Here is a 25,756-nt window from a genome sequence, read left to right as displayed (position 1 = left end):
TGCAAAAAAAGCAAACATCATTCTGGGATGTATTAGCAAGAGTATTGTAATCAAGACACAAGAAGTAATTCTTCCACTGTACTCTGTGCAGATTAGGCCTCAGTTCTGGGAACCACATTTCAGGAAAGATGTCGACAAATTGGATAAATTCCAGAGAAGAGCAACAAAAATGATTAAAGGTCTAGGAAAACATGACCTATGAGGGAAGATTAAACAAACCCAGTGTTTTCAGTCTAGAGAAGAAGTCTGAGGGGGGACATAACAGTTTTCAAGAGGGAGAAAAATTGTTCTCAGTAACCTCCGAGGATAGGACAAAAAGACTATAGGCTTAAATTGCAGCAAGGGCGGTATAGGCTGGACATTAGGACAAATTTCCTATCAGAGTGATTAAACACTGGAATAAATTGTCGAGGGTGGTTGTGGAATCTCTGTCATTGGATATTTTTAAGAGCAGGTCAGACACCTGTCAGGGATGGTCTAGGTAATGCTTGGTCCTGCTTTGAGTGCAGGGGACTGGATTAGAAGACCTCTTGAGGTCTCTTCCAGTCCTATGATCAAAGACAGCAACATCTTACTTCATATTCTCCATAGACAGTTCAGATAGTTGACCATCCCTCATATCAATTTTTCTCTATGGTCAATAGAGCACAAGGATATTACATCTGATTTGTAATAGACAGAGAGTACAGCTTACTATACAAACCTTACTTGCCATATACATGTAATAGTATGTGGAATGCCACTTCTGCAACATTTTTTCCTTACTTTCCCCTTATCTTGTGAAAGCCTCTCCCACTGATGCTGTGCTGCCAAGGGGCTGGGATGGGAAGAAAGAAGCCTCAGAATCCATCTAGAGGCATAGGACCCCCTTGTGGACAGACACTACCTTTATTGGATCTTGCAAGATCTGAAACTGATCCCTGCTTCTTCCACAGGAGGAACTGTGGCAAATTCCCCATGCAGGGTTTCCCACATAGGTGATAGTTTGGGATAATGCTTAACAGAATAGAGGAAAGCAGTAGATATGTTAGTCACAAATCTGCCTCAGCTACATCTGTGCAACTCCCATGGAATTCAATAGGGGTTGCACAGTTTTATTTGAGGGCAGATTTAGACCAGTTATCCAGGATTCAAATTCTTCCTACCACATAAAATACAATGTATATCAAACAATAGAAAAGACATTTAAAATGCATTTATACCCACTGTAAATCACAAAAAGTAATTATTTCCCCACTACATTACTAGCTTTTTCTTTCAAATCCACTACTAGGTGTCAATAACTCACATTAATACTCATATATAATGATCTAACAGCTTGTCTACTGACTTGAGTCTATATTTGAATGGGTTTGCGTCTCAATGCTTTCATGCATTCAAAATTAGGATCTTTGCCGACACAAGCCTTTACTCTCTCTCTTAAATTCTGAGTCTGAGATAAAGTGATATTGATTCACAAAATGAAAATTTATCTAGTTTTGACTCTGATTGTGGAAATGCCTATTCTTATTCTCCGCCAGAGCACATTATTTTCATTTTCTTCTAAGCTACTAATATTGTATTTCTCGGTTTCTTTTATATTTGTCTACAGGTTCCAAAGGCTGCATGGAAAAGTGACTTTACATATTTGCAATAGATAACTGTGAAGGCCATGAGGAGAACCAAATCCTGAGCTATTATAAGTCAGTGTAGTATGGCCTTCAGAAGCTTCAGGTAGTGTGAGTTATAGCAATGTAATCTAGATGTGCCGAGTGCACGGATTGTATTCGTTAGGTCAACATATGAGAAGCAGGGGGCAAAGTTTGAATTTGGGAAGTAAGCTGAATCCTCAGAGGCTTTTTCTGTCACTAATGTGTACAATACCATATTGTGAGTGAAGGTAAAATTTCATTATGATTATTAATTAGTGAATTAAGTGCTATCGAAAAGGTCAGGACACACATATTCATTAATGGCAGCATAAATTTCCTCACAGTGCCCCACTAATATGTCTCAACCTTGGAAAGCAATTGCTATCAGGGGGTGGCAACAGAAGGGATCATCCAGTTTTCATTAAAGATTAGTCTAAACTAAAGCCAACCTGTGGCAAATTTTGAGGAAAGGATTCCAAATGTGCTGGTGGTGTTTTGTTTTCTTAATGTATATAGTTATCCTTTAGAAACTGGAGTGAGGCAACCAATTTATATCATGGGCCTTTGAACACCCAATAGATTTTAATAACTTTTCATTCATAGAAACCTACATTGAACCTGAATTTGTGACAGAGATTGAAAAAAAAGAAAAAAAAAAAAAAAAACAACTTTCTATTAGCTGCTTCTCTCCAAATTCATTATTAATGGCTTAATGCCCCCCCATGGAATTTGGAGGCAGTCCAGTGTTGTTGCTGGAGGCTCCAGGACTAAGCCTTCCTCTCAGGCTATCAGAAGAGTTCTTCCACAGCTGTGGAAATACTCCAGGAATTGATCATCATCATCATCAAGACGACTTGATATAATGTATGAAATTAGCCTTAACACAATATATGCCTAAATCTCCCTTCAGAGAAAGATTTCAATTTATATTCTGGTCATTTAACAGAATTTGGGGAGAAGCTGTTAACAGAAAGAAAGTTATGAGGTAAGAAATTTCTCATTCTGTTGTACAGCTTCTCTCCTCATTCATTGCTAATGGGAAGTAGCAAGCAGTGAATCCCAGAAGTGGGGCGGGGGGGAAGGATAAAGCAGAGTTTAATTATAGTAGAATAATAGGCAGGGGGAAAATGGTTATTAACTTGTTCTGTAACTGTTGTTCTTCAGATGTAGTGCTGACAAGTCCAGACAAAGGATTGCTCTGTGATATCAAGTTGGGAAGTAGAGGAAGGGTGATCAGTGAATGTATTGACAATCTGAACAGTTCCAGAAACCAGTACTGTCTTGGTCATGCTGGTGCAAGGAGAATCATGTAAACTGAGTCTTGCTTGAGCGTCATTAAAGTTCTTGAAATCAGCGGAGGGTAGACAAAATGAAGACCTACAGACTATTGGATGATGAACATGTCAGCTGTAGAGCCTGGACTGATCCCTGCTTTTGTGCAATACTTCTGACACTTTTTGTAGCAAGCAGATCTACATGAGGCTGACCCCAATTCTGGAATTCCTAAGAGCCGCAGATCTCTTCAGAGACAAGTCATGGTCTGATGAAAACTGCTTAGTTGGTCTGTATGAGCATTCAAAAGACCTGGTAGATGAACTGTTTTCCGGGACACCTGATATTGTATACACCATTCCCAAAGAAGTTGCACTTCTTGACATAAAAGAGTTTTGATCTTTTTTCTCTTGTCTGTTTATGTTTCTTTGACAGGGTAATAAGGAATGAATTACCAGTGAATGAGGAGAGAAGCTGTACAACAGAATAAGAAATTTCTTACCTCATAACTTTCTGTTAGCAGCTTCTCCCCAAATTCAACCCAAATTCTGTTAAATAACCCGAATATAAATTGAAATGATAGGAAGGGAAGCAGTAGATATTGTATATCTTGACTTGAGTAAGGCTTTTGATACAGTCTCACAGCCTTCCAATAAAAAAAAAAAAAAAACACTAGGGAAATACAACCTAGATGGAGCTATTATAAGGTGGGTGCATAACTGGTTGGAAAACCATTCCCAGAGAGTAACCATCAGTAGTTCACAGTCAAGCTGGAAGGGCATATTGAGTGAGGTGCCACAGGAATCAGTTCTGGGTCTAGTTCGGTTCAATATCTTCATCAATTATTTAGATAATGGCATAGAGAGTACACTTATAAAGTTGTGGACAATGCCAAGTTGGGAGGGGTTGCAAGAATTTTGGAGGATGGGATTAAAATTCAAAATGATCTGGACAACCTGGAGAAATGGAGTGAAGAAGATAGCATGAAATTCAACAAGGATAAATGGAAAGTACTCCACTTAGGAAGGAACAATCAGTTGCACACAGACAAAATGGGAAATGACTGCTTAGGAAGGAGTACTGCAGAAAGTGATCTAGGGGTCACAGTGGATCATAAGCCAAATATGAGTCAACTATAATACTGTTGCATAAAAAGCAAACATTCTGGGATGTATTAGTAGGAGAGTTGTAAGCAAGACACAAAAAGTATTTCTTCTACTATACTTCATGCTGATTAGTCCTCTACTGGGAGTAGTGTATCCAATTCTGGTGGCAACATTTCAGGAAAGATGTGGACAAATTGGAGAAAGTCCAGAGAAGAGCAACAAAAATGATTGAATGTCTAGAAAACATGACCTACGAGGGAAGATAGAAAACATTGGGTTTTTTTTTTAGTCTGGAGAAGAGAAGATTGAGGGGGGACATGATAGTTTTCACAAGGAGGGAGAAAGATAGTTCTCATTGACCTCTGAGGATAGGACAAAAGGCAATGAGCTTAAAATTGCAGCAAGGGTGGTTTAGGTTGGACATTAGGAAAAACTTCCTGTCAGGTTGGTTAAGCACTGGAATAAATTGACCAGGGAGGCTGTGGAATCTCCATCATTGGAGATTTTTATGAGCAGGTTAGACAAACACCTGTCAGGGATGGTCTAGATAATACTTAGTCATGCTATGAATGCAGGGGACTGGACTAGATGACCTCTTGAGGTCCTGTCCAATCCTATGATTCTATTCTATGATTCTATGTAAAAAATGGTGGTGATATTGTTGATGACTTTAACAACCTTGTCCTGTCAGATCAAGACAAGACAAGACAAATTGCTCACAGTTCCAACATGTTTATATGTAGAAGAGACTCTTTCTGAGACCATAATGCTTGAATCTGATGTAGGAAGTTCACACCTCAACCCAGTTCGGAGGCATCCATTATCTTCAGAGTTGGTTGAAGAGATACAAACGGAAGGCCCTTGCAAGCCTCAGAAGGGTTTAACCATCAAGAAAAGGGACATCAGAACTCAATCATATCTATGCTTTGTGTAAAGATCCACAAGTCTAGAAGGAAAGGTTACTCACCCAGTGCAGCAACTGTAGTTCTTCAAGATGTGTGTTCCTATGGGTTCTCCACTTCAGGTGTGCAAGAGTCCCATGCACCTTCAACTGGAGATTCTCATTAGCAGTTTCCATTCAACCTGCTCTTATGCCCTACACATCTTTGTGGCCCATGCCGAGGTTATACAAAGCTGCACAGGTGAACCACCCTCAGTTCCTTCTCTACCATGAAGTCCCACCAAGAAAACTCCAAAGCAGAGGGGAAGGAGGACAGATAGTGGGGCACCCAATAGGGATACACTTCTTGAAGAACTACAGTGACTGCACAGGGAGGGTTCCTTCTTCTTTGAGTAATATCCCTATGTGTGCTCCACTTCAGGTGATTTCCAAGCAGTATCCCCAGGAAGAGGCAGTTTTGGAATAGAGTCTAGTACAGATGAAAGAATTGAGCTACCCACTGCCACATCAGATCTAGAGGCATGATATAGTGTTTGGAGAAAGTATGTACTGAAGATCACGTAGTGGCCTTGCAAATTTCAAGTACTAGAACATTCTTAAGTAAGGTCACAGATGTTGATTGTGACTTAGTAGTGTGGACCAGAACCCAAGCAGGAGACTAGGAATTGGCAACCTCATAGCAAGTGATGATATATCCCCAAATCCATCTTGATAGTATTTGGGTAGAAACAGAGAAACCCTTAGATCTGTCTTCAGTGGAGACAAATAGTGACTCAACTTTTCCAGACTACTGTAACCCTTTCAGGAGTCTGATTTGTCTTGCGTACCCCCAAGTGTCACCTCACTTAAAAACGACTTGCTTACAAACTCAGACATAAAATACAGAAGTGTCACAGCACACTATTACTGAAAAATTGCTTACGTTCTAATTTTTACCATATAATTACAAAATAAATCAATTGGCATATAAATATTGTACTTACATTTCAGTGTATAGTATATAGAGCAGTACAAACAAGTCATTGTCTGTATGAAATTTTAGTTTGTACTGACTTTGCTAGTGTCTTTTATGTAGCCTGTTGTAAAACTTGACAAATATCTAGATGAATAGATCTCTGGAAGACCTCTGAGTATCCCAGAGGTATTTGCACCCTTGATTAAGAACTACTGGTCTAGGAGACTTCTGGAATCATTTGGTTCTATCTTGATAGAAAGTCAGTGCTCTTCTGACATCTAAGGTATGGAAAGAAGCTTCCTGACCCGAGCTATGTGGTTTTGGGGCAAAATGGTAAATGTATGGTCTAGTTCAGGGGTTCTCAAACTGGGGGTCAGGACCCGTCAGGGGGTCGCGAGGTTATTACATGGGGGGGTTCGCAAGCTGTCAACCTCCACCCCAAACTCCGCTTTGCCTCCAGCATTTATAATGGTGTTAAATATATTAAGTGTTTTTAATTTATAGGGGGGGGGGCACACTCAGAGGCTTGCTATGTGAAAGGGGTCACCAGTACAAAAATTTGAGAGCCACTGGTCTAGTTCATATTAAACTCAGATAAGAGCATAAGAACGGCCATACTGGGTCAGACCAAAGGTCCATCTAGCCCAATATCCTGTCTTCTGACATGGCTAATGCCAAGTGCTTCAGAGGGAATGAACAGAACAGGTAATCACCAAATGATCCATCCCCTGTCATTCATTCCCAGATGGTACTTTAGGAAGGAATTTGGGATGTGGACATAGGGAAACTTTATCCTTGAAGAATATTGTAAAGAGAGCATCTGCCACTAAGGCCCTGATTTCCCCAACTCTTCATGCCAATTCAATGGCTATTAAAAAGGCCATCTTCATGGATAAGTATAGGAATGAGCAGGTCACCATAGGTTCAAAAGGACGCCCTGTGAGACCTCTGAGAGCTAGATTAAGATCCCAGACTGGAGCAGGGGCTTTGAGGGAAGAAGTTCCTCAGTCCTTTAATGAACCTTACAGTTGTGGAGTGAGAAAATATTGAGAACCCTTCCACTAGAGAATGGAAGACTGATATTGCAGCTAGATGAATCTTAATCAAATTATTTATTAAGCCTGTTTTCTTTCTTCAGTTGTAGCAGGCAATCTAGGATAAGTGAAGGTGAGGAAGATTCAGGTGCAATTTGCAATATTCACACCAACAGCTAAATCTGTTCCACTTCTGAAGTACTATAGGTAGGTTCTTTCCTGCTGTACCTCTACTGAACAGGTAGACTCTATGCCCATGAACCATTGAGGAACCATGCCCTGAGGTGGAGAATCTTTAGGTTGAGATGAAGCACTTATCCCACATCTTGAGAGAGAAGATGAGGGAAGCATGGGGATTGATCATCGGACAAGGAAACAGTCAAATCAAGTAAGGCTACCATGCTTGTCTCAGTCACGTAGGGATTATCATGATTACCTTATCCTTGTCCTGCCTGATCTTTTTCATCACTTTTAGAATCAGACATGTTGGGGGGAAAATGTGTACATTGCCAAAATGTGAATATAAGTTATGAAATTGGTTCATAGCATAATTGCTTCAACACACAAACAGGGGATCTTATGCCACCCTGTCTATTGATATAAAACATGCAGGCTACTTTGTTTGTCAAGATCTTGACTGAAGGGTTAAAATCCATGTGCATTTTATATAACAGCTCTTTTTCATACCCAAAGTCCAGAGTTTGGCCTGGAGACCAGAGGCCTAGCAAATAGTGATCATCTAAGAGAAAGCTGGGGTAAACAAGATAACATTGCCTTTGCTAAGATATGCTTGGTCAGTAGAAATGCCAGATGTTGAAGCAACAACTGAATAATGATGTTTCATCCAATGTTTCAAACTGAACAAAGGATCCCTGTTCCTATTGTGTTTCTTCTGTAGGGAACGTTCTTCCCACAGATCCAACCTTGAGTTTATGAAAATTGGCACATGTCAGTATAAAGATAAGGCATCCTTCCACCTTCCTTCCCAGGGACCAATGCCCTGCTTTAAGACATAAAGAAGACAATCTGTATTGTCATATACTTTCACTGTTTCTTTGCTTTAACCCCTAGGAATGTACCTGTTGGACAATCAAAGGAGTTGCTCCATTCCTATGGACCCCAAATCAGAATTCAACATATATATTTTATACTAATAACATTTAATTAATACTTTGATAAAATGTTAACTGCTAACTTGAGACCATGAGCGGAGACATTATGTAACCTTTAACCATTGGCTAATGTGCTATCTTGTCTTGCTGCAAAACCTATCCTGGGGTGTGGAATTGCCTACCCGTCACTTTCCCCCACCCATGGAAAAATCTATATATTCTATTGTAATCAATTGATTGACAGTTTCTCTGAGACTGATAAGCCAGGTGACACTCCGCCAGCGGTGTGTGTAATAAACTCCTATGCTTGACCTCTACACAGTGTGGATTTATGTCCTTCATTGACTTCCCTCTGATCAGAAGAAGAAAGACAGACATTTCTGACTGCCTTGGTTCCAGAAGGTGGTTGTGGAGACTGGTCTCCTGAGGTGATCATCTGCCCTGGACTGTATGAACATTGATATTTCCCTCCCTGATTTGAGTAGCAATGCATCTGTCATTATGGTGACCATCGGCATTGACTGAAGAAAGGCAATGCCAACCCCAACATTGTGGTGATCCTTCCACCAGTCTAGGGCATCTTTCATCTGGCATGGAACAGAAACTTGTATTGCTAAGCTGTGTCTGTGTGGTGACTACACTGTCCTGAGCCACCCCTGAAAGCAGCAAAAGGTATAATCTTGCATGATCTGTGATGAAAATGCAAGCCACCATGTGATCCAGGGAGCTGCAAACAAAACCTCACTGAGGACTGAAGGCTCAAATAGTCTTGATTAGGTTTGTTAATGTTATGGGAAGATAGGCCCTGGCAGTCAGCGAATCCAAAGATGCCCCAACTAAGTGTATTTTCTGAATAAGAGTCAACACGGACTTCCTGACATTAGGCTGGAAGCCTAACTGCAGGAACAGTGAGAGCGCCCTCTGGGAGGCCAACAGCATTTCCCCGAACAGCCAGTTGCTGAGGTATGGCAGTACCACAATTGCCTCTTGATAAGGGTGAGTAGCCTCCATCTCCAGAACCTTTCAGAACACTCTTGTAGCTGAGGAGAGACCAAAAAGAAGTATATGATATTGGAAGAAGGAGATCCCTCCAAACTTGCCCCAGAAGCTGAAGAAAATACATATTTTTCTGAATAAGGACTTTGAGGAGTCTTCATTAAGTGAGTTTCAGACCCAAAAGTTAGAAGTTCAATAGACGGTATTTATGATTCACCTATATACATTACCAATAATGGATTTTCAGCATAAGCCACTAGAGGTGATTTTGGATGATCAGATACAACTAAATCTGATTGTATGGTGAATGAAGGACCTGAAATAACTGGTACCGAAGCTGGAGCGGTAGAACTTATCAGTACATGCAGCATTAAAGAGAAAAGAGACCTGGAGGCAGCATCCTTGACCTTAAATGGCACTGGGCACTTGGTACTGAACCCATGCGCCCTGATGGACCATGTACAGTAGATGGTACCATAACATTCCGAGGTAGTTTTGAGGCTTCAGTACCATCAGAAGATTCTCTCTTTAACAGTTCTGAGCTCTTAGTCATATGATTCAGGGCTTCTAAGGGCACTTTTCTATGCCTTGAAGTCCCTTTTGAAGCTTAAGGTGATCTTGCCTTCTTTTTCCTTGAAGGACCAGGAGAATGAAATCTGTAGCTCTTTTCAGCCAAATATCTTCTAACAACCACAGGAGCACTTCTTGTTGAGGGAATACTGGAGACAAACCGGTCCGAATGACCAGGATCGGAATCAGGTCTCATGGATCTGCCCAGGAGATACATCCGGAGTTTAATCTCCCAGGTCATTTGAAACCACTGGCCAAAAGAACAGCAGATTGCACATTTACTAGGAATATGCCACTTATCTAGACAGTAAAGACACTTTTCATGTGGCTGGTATAACAATACATGAACGTCATGTTTTGAAAAAGGGAGATTTAGGAGCCAACATAGCTGCTTATCATCCAGTACCAATACCTAACTGAATGTTAAAACTAATACTAAAAGTAGTAACAAAAGACCTACTCTAAAGCGAATTGACAAAAACAAAACAAAACACACTACACACACCACTCTTTACAAGAGACTGAGCTACCCAAGTTTAAAACATAGATAAGTGCGCTTAAATTTGCCATTATGGCTAAAAAGTTATAAAGTGCTCTCTTGACAAACACTCCTAATGTACAATTGGTATTTTAATGATCAGCACATGAAGAGCAACAATGTAAGCAAAAGAAAGGTCCCAGATTGTAGTAGAGTTCTTGCTATAAGGAGTACAAAGAAAAGTGAGAATGTAGTGAAAAATTGCCAAAAGGGATGATTTAAAAAAAATTTATTATTCTCTGTATCGACCCATTTTTCACCAATCCACCACAAAAAATTCAAACTGTGCTCATAGTTTATATTCTATGTTTCATTTGGTGCCATTTCAATGAGACTTTTACAAAATAGGTAGTTAAAGCTCCTGTTAAAACTGAATTCTTAAATGTAACCTTAACTATGGTGCTGTGCAACATAATGAAAACAAAACCATATAAAATATTGTCACCTTACATCCTTGATATTCACAATAGTTGATATTCACAATAGATGGTTGCTTTATTTACTCTTACCCTCATCCCTTCAAACCGTGACAATGCTCTTAATGGTCTCAAAGCTCGGAGAGTCCTAAGAGATTTCATGGCTCCTATTTTGGAATTTCCAAGGAACTTATCTATGAGGGTTACTAAAGAGACCTGAATGAAGACACAAAGTAAAAGTCCAAAATGTTAGCGCAATCCTACCGTCCTCCTCTCCTCTTCTTTTGTTTTAACTCTTGTTTAAAAAATAAATCTTACCAGTGGAAGTGTGAATAAACAGCCTGTATAGCACAAGTAGAAATGCATCTTAAATGGACACTGACAATTAAAAAATAACAGGTGAAATCTTGGTCCCATTGAAATTAATAGTAAAATACCCATTCTCTTTAGTGGTGCCAAGATTTCACCCAATACATTTTAACAAAACAAATGCATTTATCTGAGTTATTAACGCTACCTGAGATTATTAAAGATGGAGGAATTTTGAATCCAACATTTTAAACAGAGATTTTCATTGCCCAAATTCAGACAACTTAAAGAGTCCTGATTTTCAGATGATAGGTGCTCAGCACTTTCTAAAAGTCAGTTCCCCTTCAAGGTACATCCAAAAAAGAAGAATGAACATTTTGTTGCTGTATCCAGTTCACAGAATTGTTCAAATGCAATACTTACATCTACAATAAGGAAATCAAGCCAACACCAGGCATTGGTGAAATACTTCCTGAAGCCATAAGCCAGCCATTTCAGAAACATTTCCAAGACAAAGATATAAGTGAAGACTTGATCAAGAAATTCCAACATGGTTTTAATGTTTTTTCTGTTTTGAAGATGAATATCTTCAAATGCCTGGAATAATTAAGATTAAAATATTCCACTGAAACTCTGTAGATTGGGATTATATTTAATGTGCTGAGATGACAGATGTATGCACTTTTCATTATGAAACCCCAAACCACATGAAAGTTGGAGGCTCATCCTGCAAACAGTTACAAAACAGCTTAACTTTGCACATAAGAATAGTCCCAATGAAGGTGATCATTACAGCTGGCTAAAAATACAGAATTTGTTTTCCATGATTTTGGAAAAGTTTTTTTGTTTCACAGAATAGAATCCAGAAAAAGTTTCATTTGAGAAAATGCCAAAATGCTTTGTTTAGACATTTTTTGATCTAGAACAGCAAATGTCCTACTGTTCATGTTTATTCATATTTTCACTGCATCATTTAGGGATGGAGGTGAGGCAGGTCAGATGGGGAGGGTGAGTGGAGGAGAGAAGGGATCCCTTCAGCATTCCCTAAGTTGCTGCCAACCTCTGTCATACTGGAGTACTTCATTGTGGTGGCACAGCGACTGGATGTAGCTCCCTATCACCACTGTGACAGTGACTCCCTAGAAGCGAGAGAGGGAGTTGGGGGCCACCTTTGTGGTCCCACTTGAGATGGCAGCATCCAGAGTTGCTGCTCTTCCCAACATTGGGCTAGCAACCTAGTACTCACTCTCTTGCAAGTGCAGCTTACACTACATTAACCAGCTCCTACTTTGGAGGAGTGGGACCAGGCATAGTATGCCTGTGAGCAGTACTCAGAAGAAACAGCAGTTGCAGGGAGACTGGGAACATGCACTTTCAGCACAGGAGCTACCAATCGAGGCCTGAGGACACCACCAGGCTCAGCTGGAGGAGCAGAGGGAGGAGTTCATTTGAGTGCAGGCTGAGGCCACCGCCCTGATTCTCCGCACAATGTTGTAAAAAATTTTGGGTTCCCTAAAATTTTTTTTTTTTTTGGAGAAAACAAGTTTTGCCAAACATTTTTTCAACCAGGTCTAGTGACAATAATGAAAAGAACATATTAGATACTATGGAAGAGCTACAAAATATTATCATATGCAAGGAACAATCCTGGCTCCATATATATATATATATATATATATATAGTTAATCTTCATTAAAGTTGTATTTTGTGACACAAAAATCTGTTTGTGGCAGACAAAGTGGTTACAAGCGGTGAGATGGGGGATGAGAAAAATGTAAAGATGGGTGGTGGAAATGCCAACTCTGATATCTCTTATGCTTCCTCAAATCCTGCATCAGCATAAATAAGTCCTCTAAGTATCAAAGCTGAAAGGACTTGGTATGTGGTCATTGTTTTAATGATGAAATAATCTTACAAATTGTTGTTTGTTTCAAGAAGGGAACAGCAGGTTCTTATTTAGAATTGTGTATGCATTTCAGCTCTAGGAACCTTCCTGGAGAGCTGACATGATTCTTCACTTAGGGAAGAACATCAAAGAAATCAGGATCTTGGAAGCAGAATTTTGAGAGAGATCAGCAGCAGATGTAAAGCAGCTGAGGAACATCACATGTTACATGTGGAAGTTTGGGAGTTCCATCACCTGTCTCTGAAAATCCTAATACAAGTATAAACAGGTGTCCCTGTTACAAATATAGGCCTGTTCTGCACTAACACGGTAAGTTGATCTAAATTATGCTAGTTAAGTTACGTAAGAAACATAATTTAAGTCAACATAGCTCTCCCATCAACATAGCTTCAACCTTTCGGCAGGGCTGGTGCAACCATTTAGGCGACCTAGGCAGTCACCTAGAATACTAGGATTTGGTGGGCCCCATTTTCTTCGGCAGGGACTGAGGCAGCCCGATTTTCGGCTGCCCCGGTCGCCGCCGGCATTTAGGCGGAGGGAGCTGGGGCAGTGGAGCGCACAGAGGGCTGCTTGCAGCGGGGGGGGGGAGGGGCAGCATGCAGGGGAACTCCCCGCCCCAGTTCATCCCTGCCCTGCCTCATCCCCGAGCATGCCGCGGCTACTTCACTTCTCCAGCCTCCCAGGCTTGCTGCGCCAATCAGCTTAGGCACCGCAAGCCTGGGAGGTGGGAGAAGTGAAGCAGCGATGGCGTGCTTGGGGAGGAGGCGGGGCAGGGGTGAGCTGCGGTGGTGGGGATGCCTCAGGGTGGAGGCTGGGGAGCTGCCCGGGGGGGGGGTGCCTCAGGGCAGAGGGGGAGGAAGCTGCCAAGGGGGGAAGGGGGCACGCAAGGTGGAAGTTTTGCCTGGGACACGAAACTTCCTTCCACCGGCCCTGCCTTTCGGGGAGATGTAGTACTGAAGTAGACGGGAGAGTGCTCTTGCATTGACTTATCACGTCTTCATCAGACCAGCTAAATTGATGCCTGCTGCATCACTCACAGCAACACTGAAGTATCCCATAGGTGAAGACAACCCCATAGACTCAGTCAACTACAGACCTAGATGACTATCACAAAGTTTCATTACAGGCCTAGAAATTTCCTGGATACAATTTGTGAAACAAACAGTCAAATTCTGAGGTGAGTCTAAGAAAATGTAATCCTAGAGAGAAACTAAGTTAGTTAAACCTACGTAAGGCCCGTCAATATGTAAGTTACACAAACTTAGACTCACACTAAAGTCAGACTTGCACCAATTTACCAACTTGTAGCTTACAGTTACCCACACACATACATGCATCACTTCTGTCCCAAAGAATTTTATTTTTGGTGGATTCTAGGGGAATAATATATTTTCATATAGGCACAAAATTCTGCAGTATTGTTGTAGCCATGTTGGTCTTAGGATATTAGAGAGACAAAGTGAATGAGGCAATATCTTTTATTGGACCAACTTATGTTGGTGAAAGAGACTGTCACAGAGTCAGGTCTATCCCCCCAGCCTGTCACCAGTTTCCTGGGAGTGACCCCTTTTGTGTGCCAGGCCCCAAGGACCTACACAAGTCCACAGAGGCAGGCCCATGGTCTCTAAGACTGGGCCTTTGGCACCAGCATCCCCTGTCTCTCTCCATGGATTCCTGCAGTGAATCCAGCCAAACCAGAGTCCTGTGGGAGGCTTGTCCTGTGCCCCTTCAGGGCACAATGCTCTCAGTGAGCATTTACAGTGACACAGTCAGTCTTTTCAAAACAAGGTAACCATTTATTAGTCACCTGTTTCTGAAAATCCTTAGCTGAACACAGAGAGGTAGAAGTTAAGCCATAGTCCTTCCTGGCCAAGCCTTGATGAGCCAGCCAAGTTGTGATGGACTCCATCTCTGGCTCTCTCTCCTCTTTGTCCCACAGATCTGGGCTCCCGAGTCCTTCCAAAAAGCTCCTTTCTACCAGTCACCTGACACATTGTTCTCCAGCTCAGCTCACAAGTCCTGCTTCCTGGGGTTTCCTTCTGTTAGAGATGATTGTTCAGTCACTGGGTCATCTCTTTGTCTTGCTGGACCCTCTGTTGATTTGGGTCAGTTTGGGCCAGTTTTTTTAATGACTGTATTCATTCCTCCGCAGACAGCAAGGGGACACACACACACCTCTTGCATTGTTCCAGGAGCAGTGTTAACCCTTTTGGACCCACTTGGAACATAAGAACGGCCATACTGGGTCAGATCTAAGTTCCATCTAGCCCAGTATCCTGTCTTTCCACAGTGGCCAATGCCAGGTGCCCCAGAGGGAATGAACAGAACAGGTAATCATCAAGTGATTCATCCCCTGTTCGTATTTTTTCCACACAATGCACAATCAACCTGTGGAACTACTTGCCAGAGGATGTTGTGAAGGCCAATACTATAACAGGGATAAAAAAAAAAAAAAAGAACTAGATAAGTTCATGGAGGATAGGACCAACAATGGCTATTAGCCAGGATGGACAGGGATGGTGTCCCTAGCCTCCATTTGCCAGAAGCTGGGAATGGGCGACAGGGGATGGATCACTTGATGATTACCTGTTCTGTTCATTCCCTCTGGGGCACCTGGCATTGGTCACTGTTGGAAGAAGGATACTGGGCTAGATGTACCTTTGGTCTGATCCAATATGGCTGTTCTTATGCTTGATTTTAATGAAGCACCTAAAAATGATAATCTATGCATTTGAAACAACTGCCACAGAAAAGTCACAGCAAAACCAATATACGAGCAGAATGGAAATCTGTCATGTGACTAACAGTATTTTACAGTCATTATAAAAAAGAAGTTACCCCTATGCTAAGTAATTTTTCCCTCTCCCAACCAGTCTGAAAATACACCTTTCTGCCCTAAGCAAAAAAGTCATGTCTTGGATATTAAATTAAAGCTACGTAACACCCCTGCATACAATTATAATTCAACCTCAGATGAGATTAAGTAAAAATTTACCAGGGCACCGCTGCTCAGCAGGATCATGAATATGATAAAGCTTTCAAACCAGCTATGTTCAACAACTTTGTAGCAGGTTTTCCTCAGGTTCCACCACATTTTGCCTGGAAACTTTGTGGTATTCACCACACAGCAAGGGAAATATCGAACACAGCCTGAAAGAGGGACACGTGTTACATGAGTACCCAGGGCAGCCATGGAAATTTCTGGGTTCAGGGGAAAGTCTTTAGTTCCTCAAACTTGTCTGTCTCCTCTTTCTCAGTCCTTTATTATTTGAAAGCAAACTACAAAATTATTTTTCAGCAATTAGGAATATCTTGCACCCATTAGTGAGCTACCTTCCAGCTCACTGGAAATCGGTAAGAACACTGGGAATGCTCTCGGAATGCTGATGGCTGGGTTTACAGAACAAAGCAAAACAACAGGATGGACCTCATGGCATTGGAGATTTACCAGCTATCTCAACACCATGATTAGCATTGAGAGATGGAAGAACAGCACAACTGGCACAAGCAGTCATTGTATTTTAGAAATTAGAGAAAGATAATCTGTAGGGTCATCTAGTCCATCCCCCTTGACTGCAGGATTGTTTCCTACCTTGTCATTTCTAGTCATTTATCCATTCTATCTTCAAATGTACAAACTGACTGGGTTTCTACTATATAACTTGTATGACTAGTCAACTGTCTAGTTGATCTTACAATTTAGGAAAATGTAGGTTGAATATTGGGAAAAGTTTCCTTTCAATCTCAGCACATCATTCTGTAGTGGCGAGGACTCACCGGTGCGGCACCTCCTTCAGGTCATCCTGGGAATTAGCTCTTGTCCAGCCCAGAGCGCTCTCTGCAGGCAGGTGTCTCACCTGCCTTAGGGCTCCCCATGTCCCTCCCAGACCCTGGTGCCCCTTTCCTCAGGGTTCTGCCCCTGCAGTACCCCCACTGTGGGTCTTCCCTCCCAGGGGAACCCCTAACCTTCTAAACCCACCTTGCCTCAGTGGCTACTGCCAGTCATCATCCAGCCACCTTTCCCTGGGGCAGACTGCAGTCTGTAATGGCCACTCATCATCAGCAAAGGGATAGGACCTGCTGCCTTTGCCTATCACCAGGCTGCCCTTCTGCAGCCCCAGTAACTTCATAGGCCTTCAACAAAGCCTGCAGCCTGGGGGTTTACCAGGCTAGAGCTCCCCAGTGTCCTTTGCCCTTCCCCAGCACTGCTCTGCCTAAGATACCTCACTCCAGGGCTAGAGTGAGACTCCCCTGTCTCCTGGCCCAACAGCCCTTTCATCCAGGTCAGCTGTGGCCTGATTAAACCAGCCACACCTGTGGCTGCTTCCCCAATCAACCTAGCTTGGCTGCTTTTAGCCCCTGTTCTGCAGGAGTGGGGCAGCTGCCCCACCTCACACTCATATACTTTTTAGTACTTATTTAATTATAGCTGGGGCAGGTAGAAGTGCCTATTATTAAGGTTGCCTGACACTTCCCATTATAAAACCCCCTTTTCAGTTCCCTTATAACTTTGCCAAACTTTAACCATTTGGGCTGAAATTTTCCTTGTTGGGTGTCTACCACAAGCCTGTGCAACCTTAATTTGGCTCTTTGTGCATATGGACTATGATACAGTCTTTAATTACATGATCACATACTTTTTTTTCCCCCCACTGGACCCTGGTCTGATTCAGTGCATAAGGATGGACCTGCTCTGGGGATGAATAAAGGTTGTGGTAATGAAGAAAAGTGTTATCTGTAGGATCCTTGCCTCATTTATTCCAAAAGCCAAATGTTGTATAGTGCATGAGGCAGTGGACTGCAGGAAGAGAAAGGATGGCCTCATGGTTAAGGCAGGTGAATGATGCCTGGGGAATTAGACTATACCTCTGTCTCTGCCACAGACTTCTTATGTGGTGCTAGTCAAGCCACTTAAACCAATCTTTTCACAGGTGGTCACTAACTATATGCTCCTCATTCTCTGGGTTCCTAACAGAAGACCATGGGGGGGTCTCATGAGCAGAAGTGCTGAGCACACACAACCAGTAACTGAAATTAATGTGATCTGTGCTTTGAACATAGGAAGTGCTATATAATGCTAAATACTCTGAAAAATCAGGTCGTAGGTGTCTCCAATTGGGCACCCAAAATTAGTGGATATTTTTGAACTTAATCTCCCTGAGTCTCAGTTTCCCATCTGTAAAATGGGGAAAATGCCATCCCCTCACCTTACAGAGGTGTTGTGGGGACATATTAACTATTGTTTGTGAGGTATCAGAGGGGTAGCCATGTTAGTCTGAATCTGTAAAAAGCAACAGAGGGTCCTGTGGCACCTTTAAGACTAACAGAAGTATTGGGAGCATAAGCTTTCATGGGTAAGAACCTCACTTCTTCAGATGCAAGTGTCTTGCATCTGAAGAAGTGAGGTTCTTACCCACGAAAGCTTATGCTCCCAAAACTTCTGTTAGTCTTAAAGGTGCCATAGGACCCTCTGTTGCTTTTTACTGTTTGTGAAGCACTCATGTACTATAGTGATAAGCACCAGAGAAAAGCCTATGAGGAATTTAATAATGCTGTCTTCATATGAGATTTTGAATAGTGTACAGTAAATAAGGCATGGGACCACATACTGATCAACAAAGAGAAAACAAAATATTGAATAGCTGCTTATCAAGTGAGAATCATCCATTCTGTGCACTGAAGGAGGCAGGGATGCTATAAAAAAATAGTATGTGATCATGTAATTAAATAATGTATCATAATGCATATACACAAAGGGCCAAGTTAAGGTTAATTTACGTAAGAGCCTTTGGTGAGGGACCTTGTCAAAGGCTTTCTGGAAATCTAAGTATACTATGTCCACTGGATCCCCCTTGTCCACATGTTTGTTGACCCCTTCAAAGGACTCTAATAGATTAGTAAGACATTATTTCCCTTTAGAGAAACCATGTTGACTATTGCTCAACAATTTATGTTCTTCAATGTGTCTGACAATTTTATTCTTTACTATTGTTTCGACTAATTTGCCCGGTACTGACATGTTTTACCCTGTTACTTCTACTACAGACAGTTCAGGGAGACTACTGTTGGCTCTGAGTAATAACTGATATAAAGTAGGGGTTTGGATGAAATGTTAATAAATTTAATTTTTTCTCTAGTGAAAACCACAGTATTCTTAGTTTTGGCTAGAAGGAGCCAGCTGTGAAAATTAAAATAAGCATTGAGTACAAATTTTGACATGAAGTAAACTTGTAAAGCTTTGCAGCAATTTAAATTGTGCTTCTGGACTTACCATCTTACAGAAAGGAGTACTTGTGGTACCTTAGAGACTAACAAATTTATTAGAGCATAAGCTTTCGTGGGCTACTGCCCACTTCTTCGGATGCATAGCCCACGGAAGCTTATGGTCTAATAAATTTGTTAGTCTCTAAGGTGCCACAAGTATCCCTGTTCTTTTTGCGGATACAGACTAACACGGCTGCTACTCTGCATCTTACAGAAATTCAGCTGAATACTAACAAGTTCTCTGCGCCTGTTTCATGTGTGTTTGACTATTACACAGATCTATGGATGAAAAGTTCTATGCAATTACTCAGTAATTATATTATTATTAAATACTTTGCAAGCAGACAGAGTGCCTTGGTGTTGAGTGCCTGAGTGTCTCAACATTACCTAGGAGAACAGGCTGCTTTGGATTGTTTGTCTCACTTCCTAGTCATAGTGAAATTAGCAGATCCTTACCTTCTGGAAAACAGTTATCAGGTTCTTTTACGAATTCAGCCAGCTCAGAGATCTGTTTCAGAAACTCCTCAGGATTTGTCAGATCCACTGTGCTGCCTTCAGAACAGCTGATGTCATCCAGGTGCTTTGCAAGAGAAGACAATGTATCATTTTTTTGTTTAAAGTAGTCACTGTGCTTTCAAATAAACTGAATGCTCTTCTTACTACATTCTGTTGCACACCAGAAGCAACTACAACAGTACAGTCATCATCAGAAGGGTGCCCTCTGGTTGTTGTGAAGGAAACTGCAGCCCCCTGCTCATTGGTAAGGGTGCTCTGAACACTGCAGCCCAGTTGGCTGGGGTTGGTTAATTTCAGCTGAGCTTCGCCTGTCTTGCCAGCCTGGATTTGAGCCGACAGGTTAGTGAAAGGGAGAGCCCAGAACCAGGGGGAAGAGAGCATTCACCTGACCTGAGCTTGGCACTGGAGGGAGCCAAGAAAGTAGATTTAAAAACAAAAATCTGCTAGCCGGACCCCCCCCACACCAGTTTCCCGGGTTTCATTTCTGAAAACAGCTGGGCAGGTAACCCCAGGCCAAGCCAGGGGAAGGAGTAAAGGGGAAACAAAGTCAAGCTAGCTCCATCTTTGATCCTGTAGTAAGGACTTCATCCCTGGAGGCACAGTGCCCCCCCTCCCTGCTGCATTGGGGCACGTGGCCCTGTCTCATCCCACCCCACCTTCCATCCTTGCGGCTCTCCTCACTGGCTAACCTGCCTCCCCTGCCCAGCCCGCTTCATTAGCCATCTTTCCCTGCATCACAGGGTGTGCTACCTACTATGGAACGGTGAGAAAGAACACATTTGGGTAAAAACAAGCCCTGGTTAATGTGCTGCTCTCTCCAAAGTGCGCCAGGCTTTAGCAAAGTATTTAATTAGCCTCCACAAACTTCTTTTCCTCACCTGCAGATTATAGTGATCTTAGCCCAAGAAGCCCTGGAATGCGATTCCTTCTGAGGACATGCTCAATTGAGACGTAATGACATTGACTTGGTATACAACAGAATGAATAAGAAGAGCATAGGATGGATTTTATTAACACTATTGAGCTGCTTGTGAATGATTTTGTGACTATACATATTGGTGACTTCTTTCTCTGAAAGTCACTGTAATTGGCAGTGAAAGTTGCTAGATTTGTCACTGGTCACTTTGACACTTATTTTCTCGCTAGGGAAACCAAAAAGTCACTAAATCTAGTGACAAAATAGCTAAGTTGGCAACATTCTGGTGGAATGAACTTTCTCCCCTGAAATATCTCCACATCAACTTAAAGCCAAGGCAAGATTTAAAGGTACTAGATTAATCACTGTAATAAAACTTGCATATGGGAATGATTCCAACTTTTCTTGAATTAAGTGCATATAGTTCTCAAACACAGACAGGCTTTAAAACATTTCACTAGTTAGAGCTGAAAACAATTAAAATCAGCACACTCCACCTGGGGAAAAAGAGAGCGAGAGAGAGACAAATAGAGAAATGAAAATACAGTATAGTTTATTCAGAGTCCTATTTGGTAGAGCTCTACACATTTCTGTTCAGAATGAAAGTACTGTAAAATGCCCTCGATAATTTACATGAATTAGAACATGTAATCACATAAAACATAATGTATTCTCCACTGGCATAGACTTCCTTGTATTCCAGCATATTTCACATTTCACACCACTAGAGAATAATTCATAACAAATTATTTATTCAGTGAATTCTGCGACTTTTTCTGTTTCCAAATTGCTGATGAACAATTTGTGATTTTCTTGAATATGTTCCTTATTCAAAATTATTCTCCAAAGACTTGTGTAAATAATCATGAGATTTAATTTTTTACTTTTTGTGAGCAATTCATTTAAAATATTTTGTATTTGAAATCTGAGCTGTTTTGATTGGACATATAGACAGCATTGTATGTGTCCACTCCCTGACTAGAGGAGTATAACCCTTAGATATTCAACTTGGAAAATTGTTTTTAAGATTACATATACAAAATTAATTTAATGTGTTTTGAAATTATACAGAAAAAAGACTGGAAACACCAGAATGGTCCCTGAAACCATTTTCTGGGACAAAACATTTTTGGTAATTCAGATGTCACGTAGACAATGTTAATTTTATAGGTAATGTTTCTGAATCAAAGGCAACTCAGAACCCAGTTTCTCTTCCTAATAAAGTTTTTAATTAATATTTATAAATACAGCATTTTGCCATTTCCATTCATAGAGATCCAACTATTCCACCCTTAACCAATGAGACAGAATACTTTAAGCTAACTAAAACTGAGCCAAGTGAATTTATCAGTCATGTTATGATGCAAATATTAATTAAAAATGGAACTATGATGAACACCTGCATGGCTAAGATATCTGAGGCCTTCCCAATACGCGAAGAAAGAGTTCTTGTGCTTTAAACACAAAATAGAATAATAAAGATAAAATTTATTGTACAACATTATTTTTGAGTCATTATCTTTATTAGATTCCAAAAAACTGAAACAGAACATACAGGAATTGGCCAATGTTGGTGATTTCATGTTAGGTAAGAACATGGTGTTACCTCTTTTTGTCCTTGTGAAGATTCATCCTTCCTTTGTTTACATATGTTAAACTCACTTAAGTCTTCAGAGAAAACCTCAGATCCTTTACTCCAAACTCCTGGACTTTTACATTGCTCTCCCCTCTGCCTCAGGTGGTTTTCCTGCTGAAGATAATCTAAGATGGGTTTATTTTATTTTCTCTTTTCTTTTTTGTGGCAGAGGGATAGCACACTTAATTTTAAAGTAGAACACTCCAAATGGAACACAAAGCACCTTGAACTGCTCACTTGTAGTCTTGGGGAAAAGTGGGAAAAGTTTGCCTTGGTTACCTAAAATAAATTAAGGCCTGATCCAAAGCCCACTGAAATCAATGGGAATCTTTGCATCAGAACCAAGTGAAGAACTCAGGATCTGAAGGGGAGATTTTAGATTCATAGTCAATCATGACTCCTGTGACGTTCCCACGGGTACCCAGGATTCTGAGGAACTTCACTACCAAATGCCCTTAGCAAGAGAAAGCCTTGTCAGTCCCTGCTGTGGGTCAGCTCACCAAGTCCACCGCCCATGGGCAACACACGCACTGCCCTCTACACCTATGCAGGCCCCACACTCGCTCTCTGGCTTAGCAATAGGCACCCTCCAACCCCCAAACCCTCCCAGTATCTCCCTGGAGTGTCCAGGCCCTGTTTCACTGTACACTTGCTGTATTCACATTTGCAGCTCCCAAAGATGCATTACACCCAAGATTTACCAGTTATACCTCAGATCACAACTCCATTTAAAATTCAGCACTTAGATACATTCATAGTGAAAACAAGTAAAAGTTTATTCAACAAAGTATAGAGCTTCAAGTGATAGCAAGCTGAAGTATTAGAAACAAATGGTTACATATAAAAGAAAATCATTACATGCGTTCTAGAACCTAGACTTACTGAACTAGTTACTTTCATATCTTATAGAGCAATGCCTACCCAAAGTCCTTCCAGAGTTTTACCACCAGACATGGCTGTGATCTGTTCATGAGACAAGTCTTGCTGTCAGATTGCCTCCGAGGGGAAAGATGCAGGGTATACCTCTGCACCGCCAAATATATCCCACTATCCACTGTTTTTTACTCATTAAAAGGATTCCCTGCTACTGTTTATTTTTCCCTGTAAATTTCCTCTTTTGAAGCTTTTGTAATCTCTTTATTAGCATTTGACTCAGTATACAAACAGGTACCCATTGTGAGACATACAATGCCCAATACACACATGACCAGACAGAGAGATAAATGCCATTACTTGCTGCGTGAAAGAAACATTCCTGAGGTATGTCACCGCTGGGTTACCTGCCTTGAGAACCTAATTTTCAGTATAGACACATAACTTCTTAACTATTATCAGCGCACACATTTTCCAGTGATTATGATGTCTAGAAATCTCACATGCCACCATTTAGTGAATCATTATGCATATAACTGACCCAAGGGATCCCTGTAAAACTCTAAAAACAACAAGGAGTCTGGTGGCACCTTAAAGACTAACAGATTTATTTGGGCATAAGCTTTCGTGAGTAAAAACCTCACTTCTTCGGATGCATAGAGTGAAAGTTACAGATGCAGGCATTATATACTGACACATGGAGAGCAGGGAGTTACTTCACAAGTGGAGAACCAGTGTCGACAGGGCCAATTCAATCAGGGTGGATGTAGTCCACTCCCAGTAATAGATGAGGAGGTGTCAATTCCAGGAGAGGAAAAGCTGCTTCTGTAGTGAGCCAGCCACTCCCAGTCCCTATTCAAGCCCAGATTAATGGTGTTGAATTTGCAAATGAATTTTAGTTCTGCTGTTTCTCTTTGAAGTCTGTTTCTGAAGTTTTTTTGTTCAATGATAGTGACTTTTAAATCTGTAATAGAATGACCAGGGAGATTGAAGTGTTCACTTACTGGCTTGTGTATGTTACCATTCCTGATATCCGATTTGTGTCCATTTATTCTTTTGACTCATAGACTCATAGACTTTAAGGTCAGAAGGGACCATTATGATCATCTGGTCTGACCCCCTGCATGCTGCAGGCCATAAAACCGTCCCTACCCCTTCCCTGGACTCTGCTGTTGAAGTCCCCAATCCTGCTTTAGGTGACTTCAATCGGCAGAAACCCTCCTGCTAGAGATCCCTGCCCTATGCTGCGGAGGAAGGCGAAAAACCTCCAGAGGCTCAGCCAATCTGCCCTGGAGGAAAATTCCTTCCCGACCCCAAATATGGCGATCAGTAAGACCCCGAGCATATAGGCAAGAGTCTCCAGCCTGACCCCTGTCAGCCATTATACAATTTACCTACCATTGCTTGGTTTTCCTTGACTACTATGTTTTACCATTAAACCATTCCCTCCATAAATTTATCTAACTTAATCTTAAAACCAGACAGGTCCGTCGCCCCCACCGTTTCCCTCGGAAGGCCGTTCCAATATTTCACCCCTCTGACGGTCAGAAACCTTTGTCTAATTTCAAGCCTGAACCTCCCCACGGCCAGTTTATATCCATTCGTTCTCGTATCCACATTAGTACTAAGCTGGAATAATTCTTCTCCCTCCCTCGTATTAATCCCTCTAATATATTTAAAGATAGCAATCATATCCCCCCTCAGCCTTCGCTTTGTCAGACTAAACAACCCAAGCTCCTCTAGTCTCTTTTCATACGACAGGTTTTCCATTCCTCTGATCATCCTAGTGGCCCTTCTCTGCACCCGTTCCAGTTTGAGTTCATCTTTTTTAAACATGGAAGACCAGAACTGCACATCGTACTCCAAATGAGGTCTCACCAGCGCCTTGTACAACGGAAGCAGGACCTCCTTATCCCTACTAGATATACCTCGCCTAATGCATCCCAAATGCATTTTGCGGAGGGACTGTCCGGTTTGGCCAATGTACATGGCAGAGGGGCATTGTTGGCACATGATGGCATATATGACATTAGTGGATGTGCAGGTGAATGAGCCCCTGATGGTGTGGCTGATGTGGGTTTGGAGTAAAACAAGACTCCTTGTTGTTTTTGTAGATACAGACTAACATGGCTACCCCCTGATACTGTAAAACTCTATGAGCCACCCATACCCTCTGCCGGTTGGCATCCAGACATCCCTATGGATCACAACTCCATACTTAAAGGGGAACTGCAAATATTCAGACAAACTTAAAAATGTGTTTCTATGCACCATAATATAATAAATATAGATTCATAGATTCTAGGACTGGAAGGGACCTTGAGAGGTCATCGAGTCCAGTCCCCTGCCCTCATGGCAGTACCAAATACTGTCTAGACCATCCCTGATAGACATTTATCTAACCTACTCTTAAATATCTCCAGAGATGGAGATTCCACAACCTCCCTAGGCAGTCCATTCCAATGTTTAACCATCCTGACAGTTAGAAACTTTTTCCTAATGTCCAGCCTAAACCTCCCTTGCTGCAATTTAAGCCCATTGCTTCCTGTTCTATTCTTAGAGGCTAAGGTGAACAAGTTTTCTCCCTCCTCCTTATGAAACCCTTTTAGATACCTGAAAACTGCTATCATGTCCCCTCTCAGTCTTCTCTTTTCCAAACTAAACAAGCCCAATTCTTTCAGCCTTCCTTCATAGGTCATGTTCTCAAGACCTTTAATCATTCTTGTTGCTCTTCTCTGGAACCTCTCCAATTTCTCCACATCTTTCTTGAAATGCGGTGCCCAGAACTGGACACAATACTCCAG

At 41.6% G+C, this 25,756-nt stretch overlaps 1 protein-coding gene across 1 annotated transcript in view; it reads right to left on the bottom strand.

Moving 5' to 3' along the window:
* Positions 1–25,756, bottom strand: part of LOC117872003 (sodium channel protein type 5 subunit alpha-like) — a 101,159-nt gene that overhangs the window by 17,308 nt on the left and 58,095 nt on the right. Inside the window, exons 18-22 of the mRNA XM_034759934.1 lie at positions 22,050–22,190; positions 19,468–19,591; positions 15,743–15,897; positions 11,264–11,437; positions 10,625–10,747 (exon numbers count right to left, since the gene is read on the bottom strand). Of these exons, the coding sequence (XP_034615825.1) occupies positions 10,625–10,747; positions 11,264–11,437; positions 15,743–15,897; positions 19,468–19,591; positions 22,050–22,190 (717 nt within the window). The remainder of the gene's footprint in view (positions 1–10,624; positions 10,748–11,263; positions 11,438–15,742; positions 15,898–19,467; positions 19,592–22,049; positions 22,191–25,756) is intronic.

The sequence above is a fragment of the Trachemys scripta genome, chromosome 2 (genome assembly GCF_013100865.1).
Source record: "Trachemys scripta elegans isolate TJP31775 chromosome 2, CAS_Tse_1.0, whole genome shotgun sequence".
Classification (NCBI taxonomy): Eukaryota; Metazoa; Chordata; order Testudines; family Emydidae; genus Trachemys; species Trachemys scripta.
This window is presented reverse-complemented; position numbering and strand designations above follow the sequence as displayed.